This window comes from Maylandia zebra, unplaced genomic scaffold (assembly GCF_041146795.1).
Source record: "Maylandia zebra isolate NMK-2024a unplaced genomic scaffold, Mzebra_GT3a scaffold11, whole genome shotgun sequence".
Lineage (NCBI taxonomy): Eukaryota > Metazoa > Chordata > Actinopteri > Cichliformes > Cichlidae > Maylandia > Maylandia zebra.
In genome coordinates, this window is record NW_027490041.1 from 8,916,274 (window position 1) to 8,941,611 (window position 25,338).

Below are 25,338 nucleotides of genomic sequence, written 5' to 3' on the forward strand. Positions count from 1 at the left end.
CTGTGAAGCTGTGTCCTCAATGCTCAGCTCTCAGTCCTCTACTCTGACAGAGCTGGACCTGAGTATCAAAAATGTGCAGGATTCAGGAGTGAAGATTCTGTCTGCTGGACTACAAAGTTTAAACTGTAAACTAAATACTCTGAGGTCAGATCAATTGACATTTTGTTTTTTTTAAATGAACCAATTAAACATTTTATTCAAGGCTTCCGGTTCCGGCGCTCGTGGGGATGGACACCTAGTACGAGAGCTCTCGACTGAAACTTATTAAAACTGCCCCAAGTAAATTAATACACTATCTAAGTGCAACAGGCCCCCCTCCTTGCAGCTACCACGAGCTCCTTCTATGGGCATGCACACTTCCTGTCACACACACACAGCCCCAACCTTTTTTCCTCCAACACAGAGAGTTTCTCTACTCTTCTCTTTTTTAAAAAAATATAAAACCACACACTCTTTACCCAATCGTCACACACTCATTGCATTAAATCATTTTCACAAACACACGCTTTATTTAATCGGCGCTTTACACAGCCGTTTAAATAATTTCACAGTTTATTTATATACACAGGCCTGTATCTCTCATGACAAACAAAAGACACCAGATGCCAGAACTAGTTATTTAACGGTTCCTTAACACTTCAATGGAACCCTTTTGTACCGGTACACCTAGATTTTCGACTAATTTAAAAGCCCTATAGCCTTGCTGATCAATTAAACGCTACGGGAACGCCCTCCCGAGAGTCGCTCAGATTTCTAGAGACTAAATTAATTTAAAACCGCTTCCCGCAGCTGAGAGAGGAGCTCCACATCTGGCGCTAGTGTCAAACCCACGCCTTTTGCTTTACTTAAAGCTCACAAGCCAGCCACGTTGAATGGTCACGGCCGGGTCTCACCCTCCACCCAAACAGCGCAGTAAAAAGTGATGCTTGACCACTTAGTCTTTTCGGGTGCCTGAATTCCCTGCGGAGACCATCCGGGCTACTGGAACGCCGCCAGAAGTAACAGTGCGTCCACTGATTACCCGTCGCTGCCACACGAAGGCGCCTGCGCTCTTCGGAGCCACACGCTCCGGAACTTTTAGTTTATATTTAAAAGCGTCCCTGGGGACCTTCAGTCCCTCAGTTTTTAATTACCTGACGCCCGAAACCTCGTTTCTCCCACCCAAAATATCCGAATTTACCTAACCTTAACCCTGCTTGGCATCTTAACTCCACAAAACACATAAAGCACACAAACCAAGCCAAACTACCACAATGCAACACAGAAAAACAGAAAAACCCCCAAATAAACAGCAATAACTTTTGTGAGAATTTTATCAAACTGTTACTCCTAATTATCCTAATTAAATAAAATCACTCTGGACAGAACTCAGCAGGAGGCCCCCTGAGTGAACATTCAATTCAATTTTGTTTTACTTCCAATTTAGTACCTTTGGATAAAAAATTCAACAGGTGGTACTGGCCTTTTTATGCCGCGGTTCTGTCACTCAGTGGCTCTCCTGTCTGGGTTCCCCCTCCTGGGGCTCAGCTCACTGCGCGTCCTTCTTTCCCTCCAAACCGGGTTTCGAGCACCAAAAATGTAGAAGTTCTTTTTATTTGGAAGGAAAAATAAGCACAGACCAGAGTCCCAGAAGTGTCCGAAAAGTGATTTATTACACACAAGATTGTACAGGTGTGGGAAGAAGCTCTTCCTCGTTTGCACAAAAGACAGAACGTTTTATAGCCATGTATGACGTCAGAAGACCACAGAAGAATTCCCCTATCTTCCCTTTATCTCCTTCTATGGCTAAGAACAACAACATTTTCCAGATGTTTCCACTCCTGCTTTCTGGGAATTTAACCAATAGTGTGTTCATGAGTGTGTATTTTGTGAGAGTGTCAGATTCCGGCCAACAAACGGTCAGTGTCCTTATCTGACTCTGCTAGGGCCGTCTGGATCCACAGCTAAGCTGGTGGTTTTACTAACTAATAGAGTATTGTATCTAGACTTCTGTTATAGCAGATTTACTAAATGATAAATGATACATGCTAATATGGATGATAAACTGATGCAGACTAATGAAGTAATAATGAAATAATGACCGTGCTTTATGAATGACATCACAGTGAAAATAAAATAACATGTTTTTCTTGACAACATAAAGAGGAAAAAGGGGTTTAAATGATGTCCAGAAAGAACAAAATAGCTAAGAAGTTAACGTTTGAAAACGTGGAAGATGGCAATGTGCAGCTAACAGAAGGGGCTAACGTTAGCCCCTATAGGGCTAGCCGAGGCCACTCTCCCACTCCTAGCCGCGAGGATTCTGGGACAGAAGATGAGGTTGACCCAGCAAGTTTGACGCTGATACTGAAAGAACTGAGAGGCGTTGGGAAAGAGGTGAAAGAATTTCGAAAAGACACGAAAGCGCAACTGGTGGAAATAAGGGGTGAGTTGGATAAAGCCAATGTGCGGCTTAATGATGTGGAAACCAGGGTTGCAGAACACAAAGATAAGCTCCAGAACACAGACGAGATTTTGTCTGAGATACTAACAATGCAATTCAATGTTATTTATATAGCGCCAAATCACAACAAAAGTCACCTCAAGGCACTTCATAAATACAGAGAAAAACCCAACAATCATATGACCCCCTATGAACAAGCACTTTGGCGACAGTGGGAAGGAAAAACTCCCTTTTAACAGAAAGAAACCTCTGGCAGAACCAGGCTCAGGGAGGGGCGGGGCCATTTGCTGTGATTGGTTGGAGTGAGAGAAGGAAGACAGGATAAAGACATGCTGTGGAAGAGAGACAGAGGTTAATAACACATATGATTCAATGCAGAGAGGTCTGTTAACACATAGTGAGTGAGAAAGGTGACTGGAAAGGAAAAACTCAATGCATCATGGGAATCCCCCGGCAGCCTACGTCTATTGCAGCATAACTAAGGGAGGATTCAGGGTCACCTGGCCCAGCCCTAACTATATGCTTTAGCAAAAAGTAAAGTTTGAAGCTGATCTTCAAAGTAGAGAGGGCGTCTGTCTCCTGAACTCAAACTGGGAGCTGCTTCCACACCCAGTCCAACATAGCCAGGCTTTCTTTGCTGCTTTGACAAAACCTCAAATCCCAGTCAGAGATGATGAGCATCATCACAGTGATGATCATTTCTCTATTAACCCAGGCTTTCTGCTTCAGGATCTGTGCACGCTCAGAAAACAAGGAGACCTTTAAACATCATTTCACTAAATGGATGGCCTGAGCTCAGCCTACAGATGAACTGGTGCCAGAGATCATAAAGAACATCAAACAGTCAAATTCAACACTTTTAATGGAAATATGAGATTAATCTTAAAAGTAGAGATAGTGTCTGTCTCCTGAATCCAAACTGGAAGCTGGTTCCACAGAAGAGGGGCCTGAAAACTGAAGGCTCTGCCTCCCATTCTACTTTCAAATACTCTAGGAACAACAAGTAGGCCTGCAGTGTGAGAGCGAAGTGCTCTAATGGGGTGATATGGTACTACAAGGTCATTAAGATAAGATTGGGCCTGATTATTTAAGATCTTGTATGTGAGGAGCAGGATTTTGAATTCAATTCTGGATTTAACAGGAAGCCAATGAAGGGAAGCCAAAACAGGAGAAATCTGCTCTCTCTTTCTAGTCCCTGTCAGTACTCTTGCTGCAGCATTTTGGATTAACTGAAGGCTTTTCAGGGAGTTTTTTGGACATCCTGATAATAACGAATTACAATAGTCCAGCCTGGAAGTAATAAATGCATGAACTAGTTTTTCAGCGTCACTCTGAGACAGGATATTTCTAACTTTAGAGATGTTGCGCAAATGGAAGAAAGCATGCAGGAAAAGTTTCAAACAAAACTAACATCACTGGAGGCTTACTCGAGGAGGGAGTCGCTCAGACTGTACAGGGTGCCGGAGGGAGAAGAATCGGGAGCTCCATCTATGGCCCACTTTGTGGAGAAGCTACTCCGGGAGAATCTCGCCATCCCACCATCAACACCGTTACAAATTCAGAGAGCACACAGAGTGTTATCATTACTCCCTCCGGACGGCTCCCAACCCAGATCGATCCTGGTAAAATTCCTGTGCTTCACGGTTAAAGAAGAAGTGCTGAGGCTCGCTTGGCAAAAGAAAGGTTTTATGCTGAATTCCAGCAAGATCAACCTCGACCACGATTACCCCCCTGAGATCATGGCTATGAGGAAGGAGTATGCAGAGGCACGAAAGGTCCTAAAAGAGAAGAATGTACGGTTTAGGACCCTCTACTCAGCGCGCCTTAAGGTTTTTTTCGAAGAAGGAGTGAAAACCTACAACACGGTGGAGGAGGCAACGGCTGACCTGGCGAGTCGGGGCCTGCCGGTAAAGGTGATTACACCACCGGCAACCCCCAGAGAAAAACTACAAAGATGCCCGCTGTGGCGGGGAGTTGGTGGTCGGCGTCCGCGTCAGATCCGAGGAGCTGCGGGATATAGAGAGAAGCTGCAAGTATACAGACGTGAAGAGAACGAATTTAATGTTATGTATTAGCTATGGACAACATGGTGAAATATGGTTACTGTCGAGCTAAAATGGGTGGGGCTTCTCGTGCTGTGAGTGACGTCGCAGTGGAAAGCCCCCTAACTCAGGGGGTAATAAGGGGTTTCCCTTCAAGTTGTGAGGGTGTCAGTGGAAGTGCTCCACTGTCAGAAGCCAGCTTAGGAGCTTTCAAGCTCCAGTTATGTTCAAATGTTTTCAGTTCATTCCTAACTTTTTTCACTTGTTACTGTTTTAAGAGGGGGTTGCCTGCTGCTATTGAGTTTATGCGCTGTGGTAACTTAATATATCTTTATGGGAAGTGAGTCAGTGAAAGTAATCTCTTTTAATGTTAACGGGGTTCTGAACGTGATTAAGATGAATAAGATACTGTCCAAACTAAGGAAGGAGAAGGCCCAGATTGCATTACTTCAGGAGACACACATGAACCAAGTAGATCACTTGAGATTGAAAAGAAAGGGTTTTAAATATGTATTCTCCTCTTCCGTTAAGTCCAAACACAAGAGGGGTGTGGCTACACTTATCTCTGGTACACTTAACTATGAACATATCTAAGAACTCTGTGACGAGGAAGGCAGATTGGTTAGAATAACAGAATGGATAGAGGGGTCTGAAATCACAATTTTAAATGTTTATGCTCCCCCCGGGAGCGATTGGCTATTCTATAGGAATAGGTTTGATTTATTGGTGGATTCTCAGGGGATAGTTGTCTGTGGGGGGGTTTTAACTTTAGACTTGACCCTAAACTAGACTCCTCCTCCCCAACCAACCAGGTAACAGCACTTACTAGAAAAGTCAATTCCTATATGGTAGAGATGGGGATAATAGATGTATGGAGGGACCGCTACGCATCTACCAGAAATTTCACTCATTACTCTGGTTCCTTTAAAGTGTATGCAAGGCTGGACTACTTTTTTATGTTTAAAGTTGATAGGTTTAGGGTCAAAGACTGTGACATATTAACAAGAGATCTATCTGACCACAGTCCTATCTCTCTATCTTTGCAGGTGGCTAGGAAAAAATGTACCACACTGTGGAAATTGTTATCGCACGTTAATGATCCTGCCATAGTTTCCAAATTAAAGGTAGACATTAAAGAATTTCTAGATGTTAATGACACAGGAGAGGTATCTCCAGCTATTCTTTGGGATACGCTCAAAGCGGTAATGAGAGGTACATTAATTTCTATCGCCTCCCACTTAAAGAGAATCAAAGGGCAAAAATTAGCAGAACTACAGGCAAATTTAAAGTTGAAAGAATAGGAAGACATAAACACCGCAAATCCTACTCTGAAGCAGGATATCAGGAAAATACAGGATGAAATTAATGATATTTACACCCAGGAGGCCCAAAATAACTTAATTTTTTTGAGGCAAAAATACTATGAGACAGGAGGGAAATCTGCAAAATATCTGGCACATAAATAACGCAAACAACTAGAGGAAAGTACGATATACCAAATCAAGGACCCCAAGACTAATATTCTGGAATCAAAATTAGAAGACATTCAGAAATGTTTTGAGACCTTCTTTAGGGAGCTGTACTCACAGCCCAATGCTACGGAGGAGAATTGTACTGATGCCTTTCTTAGCTCTCTAGAATTACCTTCACTCCCGTCTCTCAAAAATGAGCTTCTAACACATCCCATTTTAGTGGAAGAAATTAATGCAGCTTTTTCCAGGTTAAAACCAGGTAAGGCAGTTGGGCCGGACGGGTTCAGTTCTCAGTGGTATCGCACCCTGAGGGCAGATCTAGTCCCCACATTGCTGAAGTCATTTAACTACATCCTACAGGAGGGAGAAATCCCACCCTCCTGGAGGGAGGCAACTATTTCAATTATCCCAAAAGAGGGGAAAGATAAATGAGAATGTGGAAACTATCGACCAATCAGTGTCCTTAACTTGGATGACAAACTATTTACTTCTATTCTTGCTCGTAGACTGGAGAAGTTGGTACCTGACCTCATCGATTTAGATCAGACTGGTTTCATTCACTATAGACAAACAACTGACAACATTAGGAGAATATTACACATCTCTGCTCAAATACAAAAGAACAAAACTCAATCAATGATAGGAAGCTTGGACGCTGAGAAAGCCTTCGACTCCGTCAGATGGGTATTTCTGTATAAGGTTCTGGGGAAGTTTGGCTTTCACGACAAGTTTATTAGAGTAATCCAAGGTCTGTATGCTCGACCCTCAGCCCGTATTAAGGTGAATGGTGATCTCTCCAAGCCCTTTGCTCTGGAACATGGCTGTAGGCAGGGTTGTGCAATCTTGCCACTTCTCTGATTTATTCATAGAAACATTTGGCCAAACGATTAGACAAAATCATAACATTAGGGGTGTTGCATTGTCAGGAGTTGAACATAAAGTGGTAATGTTCGCGGATGATGTACTGGTCTGCCTGGAGGAGCCAGAGAGGTCTTTTAGTGATTTGATGTCTACTTTAAGTGATTTGGGGAAGTTATCTGGTTATAAGGTCAATATTTCAAAAACACAGGTGATGACTTTAAATTATACAGCTTCTGCAGCTTTACGTAGGGATAACGAGAAAAATAAGTACCTGGGAATATATTTGACTGCGGACCTCTCGGGGCTCTTTCAGGCAAACTACGAGCCAATATCTGCAAGTATAAAAGCTGATCTGCACAGATGGAATCTGGTCCCCTTCATGAGTCTCAGCTCCCAGGTAACTTTTAAAGCATGGATATCCTGTGGCCTTACAACATTCCTCTCTCTTACTCATAGAAATATTGTGCTCAGATTTGAGACCTTACAGGACAACCTGACAAAATACAACTTTCATAGATACTTACAGCTGAGATCATATATTGATCATGAATGCCAACTTCAATGATGCTGAGTCGCATTTTTTCCTCATCCTGAAAAATGCCACAACCATGACCCCTACTAAATCTATTTCTAAACTATACAAAGCTCTCTCTAGTGCCAGCAAGGATAATACTTTATACACTAAGGATAAATGGGAAAGGGAATCAGGGATTGCTATTTCTGTGGGGGAGTGGGAAAATGTTTTGTACTGCCAGTGGTCCACGTCCAGTTCTATGAGCTGGAAGGAACATGGCTGGAAGAATATTATTAGGTACTTCAAGACTCCATATCAGGAGAGGTACAAAGGGGCTTATATGCAATGCTGGAGACAATGCGGCTCGACTGTTGCTAACCATTTTCATGTCTTTTGGGACTGTCCCAAGTTAAAAAACGTTCAGGTCTCCTTAAGTGCAGTCTTTAACGTTCAAATACCTTTCGATTTTAAGGTTTTATACATGGGTTTGGTCCCCTTTCTGGAATGTAGGAGTGAGATTAAGTTAGTGCAATTAATCTTGGTGGCAAGTAAAAAAAAAATTACTAGAAGATGGTTAAGCCTAGCCCAGCCTACCCTAGACGACTGGTTTGGGATCATTTTAGAGATATTTAGGATGGAAAAACTTACATATCTGTTAAGAAATCAAAAAGCCAAATTCTACCAAATTTGGAACAATTGGATCCAATTCATCACCCCCACGAGGGCTGACTTCACTTGATCTCGCTATTACTTGGTTGTTTTTGTTTTGTTTTTACATTTACTTCTGTTACTATTGTTTGTTTATTTAGGTATTTGTTCACAATGATTGCAGCATGGGCACCCCTCCCAGTTTGTGTTTATAGTTCCATGTAATGTGTTCTATATATCTCCTTCGGGGGAGCATGCGAGCAACTGTCCTAGTAATAGCTAGTGGAGGTTAATATGCACCCGCTGATCACTTTGTTTATCATTTGCTCTCCTGGACTTAATCTAAAACCTGGAAGGACTTTGTTCCCATGTTATTCATATACTGCTATGCAGATGGTTTTTTCTTGTCCAATCCAAATAAAGATATAATTTAAAAAAAACATTTTATTCAAGTTCATCCATATGATGTTGTATCTTAGTATGTTAAGGTTTCATCAAAAATAAAAAGATGGCATGTAATATAATAACAAACTTTACATAAGTATTATAGATTATCTTTTGTTTTTCAGACTGGGTGGCTGTAACCTGTCAGAGAGAAGCTGTGAAGCTCTGTGCTCAGTCCTCAGCTCCCAGTCCTCCAGTCTGAGAGAGCTGGACCTGAGTAACTCTGACCTGCAGGATTCAGGAGTGAAGCTTCTGTCTGCTGGACTAAAGAGTTCACAGTGTGCAGTGGAAACTCTCAGGTCAGGATTCAAACGTTAACACATATGATCATTTAAAATATGAATTATATTATTGATTGACTTATCTATAGAGCTTTTAGCTAAACTTATATTTATATTTGAGTGGATTATTAGACTGAATTACTGTGTAAAATTTGTCACAGTCATACGATTTTGTTTATTTATTTATTTTTTTAATTCATGTACTGGCCATTTTACATAAATTTGGCTAATCTTCTACAATATATACATTTGATTTTGTTAGGAACAAAATGTTCAAATTACATATTTTGCTGGATATTGGGTATTAATGAAATTATTATGTCTTTAATGACACCACATTTCCATATGTAGGAGGTTACTGGTGGTATTGTTTCAGTGTTTGAGTTTTCCTTGCAAAGAAACATCTGGAATTTAACAATACATATTTTAAAGCTGTTTTCTCCAAAGGGATTTGTATTAGTGATGGTAAATTTGATTATTTTTACCGAATCGAGTTTAAATGAGTCACTCACCAAAATGAATCGGGTTTTTTAAGTCATTTGAGTCTCTGAGTCAGTTGCCCAGAGAGTGCCAAAAATTTACTTTTTCTCTCAAACTTAATTTGTTTTTATTTTCATGTAAATCCTACTGCTACGATGAGTGACTGAAAAATAAAAACAACTATTTTATAGAGCAAAAAAGAATAAGATTTCTAAATTGGACATTTATTTTTGTTTATGTTATTAGTATTTCCTCTTTATCATCTTTGCACAAAAACAAAGTGTAGACTGAATGTTATATTGCATCAGTCAGACTATCAGGCTTCATCTCAGATGAAGGAGTGACTCTTCCGTGGTAACAAACTGTGAGTTTCAGCAGCTGAGAGGCAGGAGGGAAGGGTGAGTGAGTGGTCTTGATGCATTCTCAGTCTAGACTAGACTAGAAAGAGGGGCGCTGCTCTTGTGGCGACCAGCAGGTTGTCTCTCTCTGTCAGTGTCAGTGTTTTAACTTATTTTATTTCATTCTTTTATTCCTTTATATATATATTTTTTTTGCCTGAGGAAATTCTATAGCATCGGCTTGTGCTTTGTGGAACTTCTTTTAACGAAGATGGGTTTTTTATTTCGCATGATTTTATTGGCAATCCTGACGGTTGTTTGGAGTCATTCCTTTACCATCAATAATCCTGGCTAATGTGCAGTCTCTGAGGAGTAAATTGGATGAACTGCATTTGAATGTCGCACACTTGCGTGGCTACAGGGATACATGTCTAATGGCATTCACAGAGACTTGGCTCAAGGACTCTGACCCTGATTGTTCTCTGGAACTAAATGGCTTCGGGTTTCCCATACGTTTGGATCGAGACCCCGGAGCTACCCAGAAATCTCAAGGAGGAGTGTGTTTGTATATAAATCAGAAATGGTGTAAAAATGTGACCGTTCGTAGACAAGTGTGTCTGCCTGACATTGAGCTCCTCTCTGTGTCTTTGAGGCCGTTTTATCTGCCGAGGGAATTCCCACAGATCAACGTCACCATTGTTTACATCCACCCTAAAGCGAATCCTAAGAATGCGACTGACACCATCTCCATTTTTTTCCTAATAACAAACCATGGTCTTCAAAAAGTCTTATGAGGCTGATTCATGAAAGGAAAAAAGCTTTTATTGAAGGGAATATCTTGAAAGTTAGAGAAATTAGGAAGGAGATCAGATCAGAAATTAAAAAAGCCAAAGTAAAATACAAGGATAAGGTAGAGGCGGAGATGGGTAGCAATAACTTAAGGGTGGCCTGGGCAGGCATGAAACACATGACTGGTCACTGTTACAGTGACTGTAATAAGATAAGTCTTCCTGGTTTTAGTTCAGACTCTCAGTTAGCAAGTAGAGAAGCTTATAGACCCTCTACAATTTGCATACAGGCCTCGTAGACGTGTTGATGATGCAGTGGTCACTCTGTTGAACTTCCTTTATCGCCATCTTGATGGCGCCAAAGCTCATGCTCAGCTCTTATTTATTGATTTTTCTTCAGCTTTTAATACTATCCAGCCACATCTTTTAGCTGATAAACTTCTTAACCAGTTTACACTTGATCTTAATCTCGTTGGTTGGGTTTTAGACTTTTTAACTGACAGATCTCAGTGTGTGAGAGTGAACGGCTGTTTTTCCAAACAGCTGAACTCTTCCACTGGCTCACCGCAAGGTTGTTGTCTCTCTCCTCTACTGTATATTTTGTACACTAATGACTGTCGCAGTACACAGGCCAACAGGCATTTCATTAAATACGCAGATGACACAGTCATTGTAAGCCTCCTTCATGGTGAAGAGGATTCCCATGGGCCTGTTGTGGATGAGTTTGTTTCGTGGTGTGATCAGTCCTTCTTAATGATCAGCACCTTGAAAACCAAGGACATGGTTATTGACTTCAGGGAGACATCCCCTCATCCTGCGCTAACAGTGGTAAATGTGCAGCCATTGAACTGGTGGACAGTTATAAGTATTTGGGGGTTGTTCTTGATAAAGCTCTGTGCTTTGAGTCACATCTTGCTGCTACAGTGAAAAAGGTTCAACAAAGACTTTTTAAGGAGGTTGAGAGGTTTCAATGTTTCATCTGCAATGATGACTCTTTTTTTATAAAAGTTTTATTGAATCTGTTTTAACTTTCTGTATCATTGCTTGGTACGGTAATATGTCTCTGAATAATAAGACCAGACTTAACAACCTGGTTAAAGTGGCTGGTAAGATTTCAGGGAGGTCTCAGGTCCAGCTTGTGGACTTTTATAACAGGCAGGTGCTGAGGAAGGCGACCTCTGTCATGTTGTGTTCAGATCATCCTCTCTTTAATGATTTTCAACTGCTTCCATCAGGTCGTCATTATAAAGTGCCTGCAGTGAAGACAAAGAGACATAGATTGTCTTTTGTACCTACTGCTATTATCATAGTTAATAACACTGAACCATATGTGTTGTTGCCATTGCACATTGTACTTTTTTGATGAAAAATCTAGGTTGTTTTCTCAGGCTTATATTATATTATATTATTTTGGAGTGTGTATGTGATGTGTTGGTTGCCTGTTTGTTTGTTTGTACGGACATACTGCAAATCAATTTCCCATTAGGGACAATAAAGTTACCAATAACCAATAATCATCCAGGTAAGTAAATCTCCAAAAGTTGATTCTGTTCATCTGGACGTAGCGTTTTGTGGGAGAAATGTTTCATCATCATCCAGGTGACTTCTTCAATCTCGGCTGACTGCAGGTTTCAATCTTATAAACAGTACATTTGCATAATGACTGAAACCAGCCCACTGAAGGAACAATGGGCTGGGAGGTCAGTTCCTTAATCATAATTATGCAAATTCTCATGACCATTGATCAAAGCCCACTGATCAAAGCCCACTGATCAAAGCCCACTGATCAATAGCCATGAGAACCATTCACAGAGAGTTGGGGAATGGCTGCAATCACAGCATTTTAATCATTATTTTAAAGGCTGTAGATTGGAGCCATTGCTCTAACAGTGTACAAATGTAACAGGGCTTGGTGCTGATGCTAACAGTGCTAGCTGCTTCAGCCTTTATTTACACATTATAAGCACATTTCGCTTATTTTAAACAGTATATAAAACAGCTAGTACTGCTGGGACGTTATATTTTCACAAGCTAACATGAGCCAATCAGTGAGATGTCTAGCCATGACAGTTGTATGTTGCTGTGAGAAGAGTCGGGCTACATACAGTGATGATAGTGTTAGCCATGTTAGCATTTAGCTTCTATGTTTTTATAGTTTACACTTCTTGTTTATTGCTAGCTGCTCTGTTTAGTTGCTTTAGGGTTTCTTAGTTTACTTTTCCTGCATTATTTTGGTAGTTATCGTGCTTGGTGTCATAAGTTCAGTTTGACTTCCTCCCCTGACATTGTCTACATTAGTTTCAGCTGTGGAAGGATTTATTGAGTGTTTTCTATTTCTTCCATTTGAACAATAGTGGTGCACTCTATGCTTGTAGCTGCTGTGTGCTACGTTCTTCTGTCAAACAAGATGGCGCCTGTGTTTGGCTTTGCCGCCGCTGCAGCTTGCTGGAGGCAACAATGTAGTTTTTCACTGTCGTCAATCATTTTTTGTAATGTCATTTTTGCTCTTTTGAGTTCTGACTTAATTTCTGCTGCTTTAAATTATGATTGGGAGATACTGTTAACCCTTTAAGGCCGGTCAGAGTGGGAACGCTCAGTTTTGCGTAACTATTTTTAAATGCCTGTAGATCGGCAACCACACAAGCTAGTGCAATAATTTTTATTTTTGCATGTGAAACCGGAGTTGTACTTACATCTTATGTAGCCAGCTTATCCTAGGTCACCGTTTCCTTCCACACATAGCTTTGCAAAAGTTGCATGAAAAGCACTTGCAGCAACAAAAAAGTAATATTCTAGAAACACGCTTTGCCAATCCGATCAGATGTTCATAGCACTTCCTACGTTGGAATAGATGTCAGCCCAAACTATCGTATGTCCGCCATTACCTGCCCGAAACCTGAAGTGACGTCGTTTTTGCGAAAATTCTAGTTGTTTGTTTGTTTGTTTTTTTTACCTTGAAGCCTACACTGGTGTTTTTAAAAGTCATGTTTGAGTTGACCCTTTCAGTATAGTTTCTGGGAGGCTTAGAACTCAAATTATACAGTTGGAAATAGTTTATTTTGATGCACTGAAGTTTTTCTTGCAAATTCACATGGTAGTATTTATTTTAGTTTTTCATGCAGTATATACAATTTGGTGTATCTCAAAAATACAACTATGGATACACTCAAATTACATTTCCTGTGGTTGGAAACTATTTTGTGCAACTTTTTTAGTTCTTCCGTTTTGAGGGATAAACCTCTTAAATTTCTCTAACTACAAATATATGTAAAAATACAAAACAAAACAATTTTCAATTTGTTCTAGTTTATTGCACTTTTTGCTGTATATGTATATATGTATATGTAGTTACTATGGACTGAATGCATACATATTATTAAAATTTGGGCTATAACGGTTGTATTGATGTATAGCAACTTGAACTGCTCCCCAAAATGGCACTACAGCAGTGGTTCCCAAACTTTTTTTGCTGGGCCCCCCTTTGTTTTACACGAAAAACATTCGCCTCCCCCCCGGCGCGTGAACAGCACACACATGCACTAACACATCCTCCAACCACACACGCCCATATTTTGCTCCATTGCGGTTTATTTCACACCTCAAACATTTAGTAAACAATTAAGCAAATACAAGTAATCTGCAATAAATTACAGGTAGTAAGAAAATAAACTACTAAATCTTTTACGCTACGTCCGCACCTACACTGGTATTTTTGAAAACGCAGCTGTTTCATCCAAACAGTGTTTCAAATCACCAAAAACTGAGATTTTTTTAAAACTCCTTTTTTGCGGACGAGGAATACAGAGTTCATCTGGCAACGTCAAAGGTTGCGCCTTTTTTCACGTCACGTTATTGTTTATGTGAGATGAATTGCAGAATGGCAGACAGAGACAAAATACTGTTACTCTGAGTATCTGCAGGTTTCACACGCAGTTACTGTCCCTCCATTTACAAAGGCGTCACGGGTAGTTGTTTTTTCTTCTTCTGTAATACTAATCAACATTGCTGTCAATACATTTTCAAAAAATGCCTCTCTGTGCAAAATGGGTTCAAAAACATAAACAGCTGTGGGATCCTGTTTGTCTGTGATTTGAATCGAGGGAACAAATCGTGGCAGGATCAGCCTGATGTTATTTGTATCCCGCTGTAACTTTACTCTATAAAGAGCAAACATCTCCAACATGTCAGGAGTAGTTAGTCACTACAACAAGTGTTTGTGAACTAAAAATCAAGAATGTGGGATCCTGTTTGTCCATGATTGGAAGAGCCCAGCGCTGCTTCCGACGCAGGGACCTACCTCAGCACCTGTGCAGGTGAAGCCAAAGGGCAGATTTGCTTCACCATATTTTCTAGTCTTTGGCTTAGAATGAAGTTGGTTTGGAAACATATTCAGCGATGCTTCATCTCCTGCTTTGCGTTTCTGTGGGCGACGTGCTAGCAGTGTTCAAGCGTTTTGTTCCCCTCCCTTTTCATACCGCGCCCCCCCTGCCATGGCTCTGCGCCCCCCCTAGGGGGCGGGCACCACAGTTTGGGAAGGTCTGCACTACAGCATGTAAAAATCTAAAGATAAGCTCTGGCAGACTTGGTTCTATGGTAGGTCTTAAAGGGTTTAACATCAAAGATTCAGTGGAGAGCTACTGTAACAGCTGAACAGAAAAACTCTTCCTCCCCTGGTGTGCTACTCTTCACAACCCGCAGGACTTTCACCCTCAAGAGATGGAAAAGGGGAACGAGGGCCGACGTCCAGGTGAAACTGAGAAGCTACCAGAGGCTAGCTTCTTGGCTGTGGGGAGAATCCTGGTGCCTGCGTCCACTTCCTCTCCTGACATTTAGTTAATATGTTACGCCGGTGACTGGGACCTGGGCTCTGTGGCTCAGAAGCAGTTTTTCTCACGGTGTGTCCGTCAAACGTTCACTGTTTTTATTGATAACAGCTATGTCTGCTCATCGATCATTGCTTCCCCCAGCTCTGGAGTCGCTGCCCTGCCCAGCAGGTCCACAGGTCTGCATTGTCTTTATTTCAAGTGCCGCTGCAGTCAGCTGTTGATTTTGCAGATCGACCGTCATCAACTCGGTTGGCCCCGCTTAACGTTCGCTCCATAACAAACAAATCATTTATTCTAAGCGATCTCTTTATTAAAGAGTCTCTAGATTTCATGTGTCTGACTGAGACGTGGCAGCAAAATAAGAATTATGTCCAATGTTCCCTCTAATGTTTCATGTGTCTGAGCGAACACACAAACTCCCTGAGCGGTCCCTTGGATCACTGGATCACGTTGTCATTAACGTGGCTTCACTCTACATCAACCAAAACACCGGTGTCGGCACATGAGGACGCTGTCATAGCCCGTCAGCGACGTTGATTAGCTGCGTATATACGAATGTGAATCATTGGCTGGACTATGGGATAAGGCGGCATCGTTCTAAATACTGGAGCAGCCAGTCACTGACTAACACTGCAAAGCAGAATTGTTAACGTATTTATTTTAATTTCAATTCAGGTTAGTATTTAGTATTTAGTATTTATTTATTTATTGTCATTGTCAAGAACAATGAAATTGCGTTTGGGGCTTCCATACAACCCAAAAAAAAGAAGAAAATAATAAATACCCCTTAAAACCCAAGTGTACATATTTAACCCAGTGTGACTCCAATGCAATAAGACAATCCTTAGCAACAACATGAGAACATGACAAGTAATGTTCGTAGAAAATCAGACAAAGACCTGAGAAACATGACAAAGTACAACAATGCAACCCATTCAATATTATTGTACTGTGAGATATGATATCAGATATGATAGTTATCTATTTAAGAAGGAGGGGGGGGCAGGAGGGGGAAGAGAATAAAGATATGATGCACCAATGCAGACCAGTTCATTGCTATTAAGAAGTTGGATATGGTTATTGTCCGTGAGAGGGGGGCAGAGAGTTCAGGAGCCTCACAGCCTGTTAGATATCTTTTTGTGCGCAATGCAGATACTCTGTGTGCAGAGAGCGTGTCAGCGGATTGCGCCCGTGCGCAGCTTAGAGGGAACATTGATTATGTCCACTTGAATGAAATCTGCCCGGCTGGCTGCTCCGTCATCTGAACTCCGCGTCTTTTAGGACGTGGTGGAGGACTCGCTGTTGTTTACCAGGACAGATTCACATGCAGTCTGATGACCTCGGACTCCTTTTCTGCATTTGAGTCACAGATGATGGTCAGTTCTCTAAAAACCAGTTATTGTATTTTATTCTACCTGATGGGGTCTTTCTAACTGAATTTAATGACCTTCTGACATCCATCATTTCATTGGAGAAGGTTGGGAGATTTGAGCCGTCATATTGATGAAGCATCCTGTAACACTGCTGCTGAGCTCATCACTGTCACTGAGTCTTTTAACTTTAGGCAGCATGTTTCTGGCCCCACACATACAAAGGGTCACACACTGGATCTTGTTTTCTCCCTGGGTTTAAATATACATGATGTATGTGTGGAGGATGTCCATGTGAGTGACCATAGCTGCATATTTTTTAACTTGTTATTTTACTTGGATCCTTCATCTCCTAAACTGATGATCCAAAGGCAGATTATAAACCAAGATGCTGCTGGAAGGTTCTCTGCCATGTTTGACCCTCGCATGGCTCGTAGTGACCTCGACTCACGTATTTTATCCTTTAATGATCAATGCAAGTTGTTGGAAAGCCCACTGATAACATGTTTACATGGCTAAAATGTTATGGCTCATTCATTGATAGTATTTTCGCCATAGAAATTGTTATGTCCTATATTGTTGAACCCACCATGTCTATGCTGATGCTCTTTGAACGCACCACATACGTACTCGAGGCCATGCAGTGGCTGCTAGTCTGTGTTCTCAGTATTTTTATGTGTCAGTTCCAGTTTTAGAGCTCTAAAGTGCAGCTATCGTGTTAGGAATATGTTAGGAATAGACAGGAACACTGAGCACACTGAGGTCAAATCTTTATTTAGGGCGACCGTGGCTCAGGGGGTTGGGAATCGCATCTGTAACCGGAAGGTCACCGGTTCGATCCCTGGGCTCTCTGTCCTGGTCGTTGTGTCCTTGGGCTTTACCCTACTTGCCTACTGGTGTTGGCCAGAGGGGCCGATGGCGCGATATGGCAGCCTCGCTTCTGTCAGTCTGCCCCAGGGCAGCTGTGGCTACAACCGTAGCTGCCTCCACCAGTGTATGAATGTGAGAGTGACTGAATAGTGGCATTGTAAAGCGCTTTGGGTGCCTTGAAAAGCGCTATATAAATCCAATCCATTATTATTATTATTATTTTACCACTCGCTGCATTCTTGATGTTCATGTTCTTCTCTTTCCCCTCACCCTGCAACCAGTCATGGTAGATGCTCCTCCTGGAGCCTGTTTTCACTGGGAGGATCTTTGTGTCAAAGGGAGTTCTTCTTCCCACCATCACCAAGTGCTGCTCACAGTGGAGGCGGTTACCTTACACTGTTAAACAGCTTCAGATGACTGTTGTTGTCTGTTGGGTATTGTCACTTATAAATAAAGTTACATTGAATGGATGTATGGATGGATAGATGTTATTGTGACAAAGAGAAAACGATTGTTGACAGATTGATTGTTGTTTTGTGTGTCTGCAGTCTGTCAGGCTGTCTGATCACAGAGGAAGGCTGTACTTCTCTGGCCTCAGCTCTGAGCTCCAACCCCTCCCATCTGAGACAGCTGGACCTGAGCTACAACCATCCAGGTCCCTCTGGAATGAAGCTGCTGTCGGCTGGACTGAAGGATCCAGGCTGGAGACTGGACACTCTCAGGTATGGAGAGAATGTCTGATAGAGGAGGAAGAGCTGGAAACATTTCCTGTGTCCTTCACTCACTTCCTGTTTGTTTCCTGCAGATGAGACATGAACAATCACACATGCAGGAATATTTTCAGGGACAGACACACTAGTCTAGCTGGATAGTTCATGGATATTTATGTAGGGGTCTCCAAGGAGTCTGGTTGCAGGAACATTTAGGTCACAGGTGTACCTGAGATAGATACCAGTGTACCTAATAAAGTGTCAGCCATGTGTATGTTTCCCATGCTGTATGTCCACAGTGACAGAAGGATGAAACAAGGCTGTGAATCATTTCAGTCTGTGTTTGTGACAAAGAGGCAGACAGGAGCAGCTAACATTTGGAAATGGAAGCTTAAATAATGACAAACTCTACATTCACAGCTGAATTAACAATAAATTTGTTCTCAAGTGCACATTTAGCAGCTAATGCTATTACTGTTTTCCCTTGCTTTCTACAACTTGAGCAGCTATTGCTAAGTAGGCCACTTTGCTCTGCTAAGGATTTATGTGACCATGATGGAAACTCTGATAAGCTAATGCTGCTAAGCTAATACTGTTTATGGGCCCTGTTAGAATCAATATTTCATTCTCATTCTGTTGTTTGAGAACAATATTAACGTTTCACATCATTATAACACAAGAGAAAAGGGTATTAGCGTTAGCTACTAATGCTTATTCACCTCAAATTAGCTTTAGCTGCTAATGGTAGCCTACTTAGCAATAACTGCTCACTAATATAATGCTAATTCACATCAAATTAGCATTAGCTGCTCAAGTTGTTATAAGGAAAGAGAAAACGGTATTAGCATTAGCTGCTAATAATTGTTCACCCCTAATTAGAGTTAGCCCCTAATGGCAGCCTACTTAGCATTAACTCCTGACGTCGTTGTAATGCAGGGGAAAAGAGTTACCATTATCGGATAATGCTAATTCACATCAAATTAACATTAGTTAACAACGGTAGACTTCGTATCATTAGCTGCTGTCATTCTTACAAAGCAAACAGTATGAGCATTAGCTGTTAATGCTTTCTCATCTAACATTAGAATTGGCTACTAATGGCGTATTGTTAAAAAGTAAAAAAACACATTGTTAGCATAAGCGGATGATGCTAATTCACCTAAATTAGCATTAGCTAATGATGGCTACATACCTAGCATTAGCTACTGATATTGATATAAATCAAGAAAATATGGTATTAGCATTAGCTTTTAATGCTTTTTCATCTAAAATTAGAATTAGCCACTAATGGCGTGCTATTTAGCATTACCTCTTCACATCGCAGGGGAAAAGTTAAAATTAAATTTAAAAAAATGTTCAGATTAGCTACTCATATTGTTAAAAAGTAAGAAAAAACATTGTTAGCATAAGCGGATAATGCTAATTCACCTCAAATTAGTATTAGCTAATAACGGCAACCTACTTAGCATTAGCTGGTCACATTGTTATAATGCAAGAAAATATGGTATTAGCATTAGCTGCCAATTCCTAAATACCTAAAATTAGCATTACCTGTAATGGAAGTCTACTTAGCATTAACTCCTCACTAATGTAATGCTAATTCACATCAAATTAGCTTTAGCTTTAGTATTAGCTGCTAGCACCAGCCTACCCAGCACTAGCTGCTCACATTGTTAAAAGGGAAGAGAATACGATATTAGCATTAGCTGGTAATAATTATTCACCCCTAATTAGAATTAGCTGCTAATGGCAGCATACTTAGCATTAACTCCTCACATCGTTATAATGCAAATGAGGCTAACTTACATTAAATTAGACTGCTGTTATTAGCTAATGCTATTTAGCAGTAGCTGCTCACATTGTTATAAAGCAAAGGAAAACGATATGAGCATTAGGTTCTAATGCGTATTTGCCTTTAATTAGACGTAGGTGCTAATGGCGACCTACTCAGCAGTAGCAGCTCAGATGTTGTATTGCTAGGGAAAAGAGTGTTAGCATTAGCCGTTCACATTGTTATAAAGTTAAGGGAAATAGTGTTAGCATTAGCTACTCACATTGTTAAAAAGTAAGTGTTAGCATTAGTGCATAATGCTAATTCACATCCAATTAGCATTAGTTAATAACGGCAGCCTATTTAGCATTAGCAGATAATGTTGAATTTGGCCCACTGGAAAAGTTAAGAACTCAAGATTTAGGAGTGTTTCTCGATAGCTCTTTCTCGTTTGAGAAACAAATGAATTCTGTTATTAAAACCAGCTGTAAGCTTTATATTGTTGATTGTCATTTCCCATATGGAAAAGATATATAAATCTTATAAAGTTTGTATCTGTCTTGTGTGAAACTTGTATGAAAAGCATACAAGACTGAAAACAGATATAAGATCCCTTGAAAAATTATATAATGAAACTTGTATGTTTTCGATACTTACTAAAACAATATATGAAAGTAATGAGAAAGTGGCCACTTTCGTGAGTATGACTTTCATCATATAAGTTTTTAGTCTTTTCCATATGGGATATGCTTAAAAATATTTACTCATACATGCTTAGTTTTATAATCGATTGGATGATGATAGAGGTTCGATCCTTAGTAGTCTGTAAAGACTCTGTGTGCCTTCCAGAGTGCTCTGGCATGCACACACCACTTGGGGCCATGAGAGAGGTCGTACCCTCTCTTACTGATTTATGGTGTAGGACAGGGGTCTCAAACTCAATTTAGCTGGGGGCCGCTGCAGGCAGAGTCTGGGTGAGGCTGGGCCGCATTAGGTTTTCCACAAGAAAGGCATGGTTAAAAAATTCCAATCTTCTCAAATCTCTTTATTTTTATTTTTTAACACAAAATATTAAAAATAAATAAACAAATTAAGAATTAATAAGAAAATCAATCAATCTGTAATACATAAATAAAATAATAATAAGATATTTTTAGTCAGTGAACTTGTGTGTTTTTTTCAGTCTTCTATATCTGCTGTGTTTAGATTGAAATGTCTGTATTAACAGTTCTATAACCTTCTTCTGAACATGAATGGAACACTGTAGAAAATGAACTGTTCTTCTGAACATGGCTTCTCTTGCCTACTCCTTGCTGCTAGAGACCTGGCAGCGTTTCCTCTCGCATAGCCGAGCCAGATTTGGCCTGAGGGAGGAAGCAGTTGCGACCCTCAGTATGTCTTGAAGATGATCATCCGTAAGTCTGGACCTGTACTTGGACTTATTGAAGTTCAAAGTGGAGAAGAGCTTTTGGCACAAGTATGTGCTACCAAAAAGGCACATGGTCCGCTTGAACATTCGGGAAAGCCGAGGGAAACTAGGGCTCAATTCTCTCAAAGATTGTCCAAGCTTGTCTGCTTTTCCACTCACCTCCCTGAACTTTGCTTTGAGTTCAGAGTTGCACTGCAGCTCAATGAGCTCCATTTGAAGCACAGAAGGGGCATCTTGCACATCAAAGGAGAAGGGGTCCGCAAAAATGTGAAAGGTGGCTCTGTGTGTCTTGAAGTCAGCAAATCTGTGATCAAATTCCTCCTGTAGCCTCAAAATGACATCAACATACTCGTCAGCACTGAATGGTGTGCCTGCATCCACGAGTGCCTTGCATGCTGGGAAATGGCAAAGGTTTGTCTGAGAGAGCTGAGCTTTCCAGAGCGCCAGTTTTGTGGAGAATGCTCTCACGTTGTCATAGGCAGCACTGACAAGTTGCCCCTGGCCTTGTAACGTCTTGTTCAGTACATTAAGCTCATGTGTCATATCAACAAGAAAAGCTGAGTCCATGAGCCATTTGGGATCAGTTAGCACAGGAACACTAACTCCATCCTTCTCCATGAAGGCTTCACTTCTGCTCTCAACTCAAAAAGTCTCTTTAATACATTTCCCCTGCTGAGCCAACGTACCTCAGTGAAGTCGAGCACATCCCCATATTCTGACTCCATTTCCTCTAAAAAAGCACAGAACCTTCGGTGCTTTAAGCCCCTGGATCTGATTTGGTTGATGCATTTCACAACAATAGACATCACATTGTCAAACTTCAGGCATTTGCTGCAAAGGACCTGCTGATGGATGATGCAGTGCAGAGCAATGGCCTCCTCCACGCCTTCCTCTTCCAGTTTGTTTTGTGCCACCAGTCCATGTTTCCTCCCTGTCATTGATGGCGCTCCATCTGTTGTTATTCCAACAAACCTCTTCCATGGCAAACCAACATTCTCAATGGCATCACACAGCTTGTAAATATCTGCTGAGCGGTGGTCTGGCCATGCATTGGAATTACTGTGAGTCTCAACGCGTAGAGAACGTCATTTCTGCTTCTTTTTCTTGCAACCGTAGCACGGCGATCGGCAGATAAAAAGCCGGTAGCAGTCTCCTTTGTTTTTACGCTCGATGTTCATGTCTTTCATGACGACACGAACACCGTGGCGTTTGCAGATGGTAGAAAGTGCAGGGATAGCGAGCGCAAAAAAGGCGACTGCTCACGGCGCCGGGCTGTTGTTACAGGAGAAAGAAGCGGAAATGACACCGTGACATATAACAAATAACATCAGCTGTTTCTGATGTTAGTTGTTTTGACTGCTTTTACATTATATTGAAATATATGTAATGTTCATGTTTGCTGCAATGCAAACGCAGTGATGCAAATAAAAACATCGAGCCACAAATTACGGTGCGACCCTATAATTAGTCCGGGTTACCGGGGACTGTTGTTGCCGATGAACAGGTGTCGCTATGTGACTGCAGACTAAATTGGGCTGCATTGAGTTCATGACTTTTCTTTTATCCCGCCGCCTACGCATCACTGTGAGAGTTAATATGAGATCTCTCTCTGTGGAAAAATAACTTTAAATCCCACTGACGTGTGTATAAATCTATATACGTATAATGTCCCGCTGGGCAGCAACTTAAAAAAACAACTTTTTTTGAAGTGTTGTGAACGCAGCGCGCTGGGGCGAATGTCGGCGTTTGCCCAATAGAAAGGAGGAAGCCAGCCAGGCACAGGAAAGAAAGAAACACTCCAGGGCAACGCTGCTGGAACTTTGACTCATTGAGAAATGTTTCCCTGCTTGCATCAAGCCCGGCTGGTGTCCCCTGAGATCCATATCCCACCCTGATTGGTGGGTTAATTCAGCTCCGCCCACAACACTGTAAAGTGTCATACATTATCAAACTAACATTACATTTTCATATTAAGGTGGGGCCAAAAACTATCGTCCTGCGGGCCGCAATTGGCCCACGAGCCGCGAGTTTGAGACCCCTGGTGTAGGAGGACACCTACTCTGTGTCTGGTTAAGTATAAGAGCCCTTTGTTAGGGGGACCGCTGGACTCTTAGCACCAGCTTTGGGGTCACAGGGTCACATCTGGAACACACACACACAGACACACACACACACACACAGACACACACACACACACACACACACACACACACACACACACACACACACACACACACACACACACACACACTATGCACAGACTGGTACTCTTTGTTCATACCTGTGTAAGACGTCATAATGAACTTGTGCATATTCATGTAAGCTCAATAAAGAGCAGTGTTACGAGGGAGCAGACGAGAGCGACTGAGGTCAAGTGAAGGAACGGCGCTGTCACAGTTCTCTCCCTCATCAATTGTCTGGTTCCAGCGGTGGGTCTGTGCTAGACGACCCATCACCAGCTTTTTCCACTGGTTACCAGTACGTGGTAGAATCCACTTCCAGATCTGGTTGTCTTTAAATCTGTGAATGGATTGGCTCCATCTTATCTCTCTTTAACAAAAGAATCCAAGTGGAGCCCTCAGGTCTGCAGATAAGCAGCTTCTGACCAGAACTAGACGTAAAAACAGAGGTGAGCTTTATCGATGGCTGCAGCCAAACTCTGGAACAGTCGCCCTTCACATCAGGTCGTCACCAACACTGGACATTTTTAAAAGCCGGTTGGAAACACATTTGTACTCTGTAGCTTTCAATCCTGACCAGTCTTTATAGTCATTACTGTGTATGTTTCCTATTTTCTCTCTACTCTGTGCAGCACTTTGGCTCAAGCTGTTTTTAAATGTGCTGATAAATAAATGTAGATTTCTTTGAATAAAACAGTGGAGCCGAGCTTTGAGCTCAGTGTGTAACAGTGTGTGTGTGAGAGCCATGTAATGTCCATGTGTGCATGCTGACTGTGCTGCTCTGACCCCCCTCCTCCTTTCAGGGTGGAGCCTGCTGGAGTCCGATGGTTGAGACCAGGTCTGAGGAAGTGTAAGTGTGTTTTTAATGGGATTCATGAAAACAAAGCAGCACACATTCAACCATCTTCATCATGTCAGGAGTCATCATCAAAGTGTCAATCAATGAACAGATGATGGATCAATAACTGCAGCTGGATTGTGTTTGTTCTCTCCATCAGATTCCTGTCAACTCACAATCGACACAAACACAGTGCACACAGAGCTCCAACTGTCTGACAACAACAGGAAGGTGACACGTGTGGAGGAGGTTCAGTCATATCCTGATCATCCAGACAGATTTGATGTTTATCTTCAGCTGCTGTGTAGAAATGGTCTGACTGGTCGCTGTTACTGGGAGGTCGAGTGGAGAGGAAGAGTTGATATATCAGTGAGTTACAGAAGCATCAGAAGGAAAGGAGGCAGTTATGACTGTTGGTTTGGATACAATGATCAGTCCTGGAGTCTGGAGTGCACTGATAATGGTCCTCGTCCTCGCAGTTCTGTCAGGCACAATAACAGAGTAACATCCTCCTCCTCCTCCTCCTCCTCTGTCTCTAACAGAGCAGCAGTGTATGTGGACTGTCCTGCTGGCACTCTGTCCTTCTACAGAGTCTCCTCTGACACTCTGATCCACCTCCACACCTTCAACACCACATTCACTCAAACTCTTTATCCTGGGTTTAGGTTTTTCTGGACTCCTGCTTCCTCAGTGTCCCTGTGCTGAGTGGAGTGTAAAGAGTGTCTCCTGTTACAGAAACACTCTGACTGTTGAACAGATAGTTCAGTCTGTACATGTCTGTCTCTTTCACTCACAAACACGTTTTCAGATTCATGGATTCAATCAGTTGATGTTTGAAACTCTTCTAAATGATTCCTTGTAAACTTCTTCAGTCACAAACAAACAGGAAGTGATGTCACATGTGTTCCTGTCCACACAGCAGAATGAGTCTATTGCTGACAGTGATGTACAAACAGAGTGAGCATTTCTGAGGCCCAAAATAAACTGAGTAGTTCACTGAATGAACAATGGACTGTGAGCTCAGTTCCTTCAT

At 41.6% G+C, this 25,338-nt stretch overlaps 1 protein-coding gene across 1 annotated transcript; it reads left to right on the plus strand.

The window, feature by feature from the left end:
• LOC143415861 (uncharacterized) lies at window positions 1-25,312 on the plus strand. The gene is made up of 5 exons (XM_076881277.1): window positions 1-144; window positions 8,550-8,723; window positions 17,926-18,099; window positions 24,271-24,317; window positions 24,466-25,312. The coding sequence occupies exons 1-5, from the start codon at window positions 20-22 to the stop codon at window positions 25,008-25,010; spliced, it is 1,065 nt and encodes a 354-aa protein (XP_076737392.1). The 5' UTR covers window positions 1-19; the 3' UTR covers window positions 25,011-25,312.
• The last annotated feature ends 26 nt before the right edge of the window (window positions 25,313-25,338 follow it).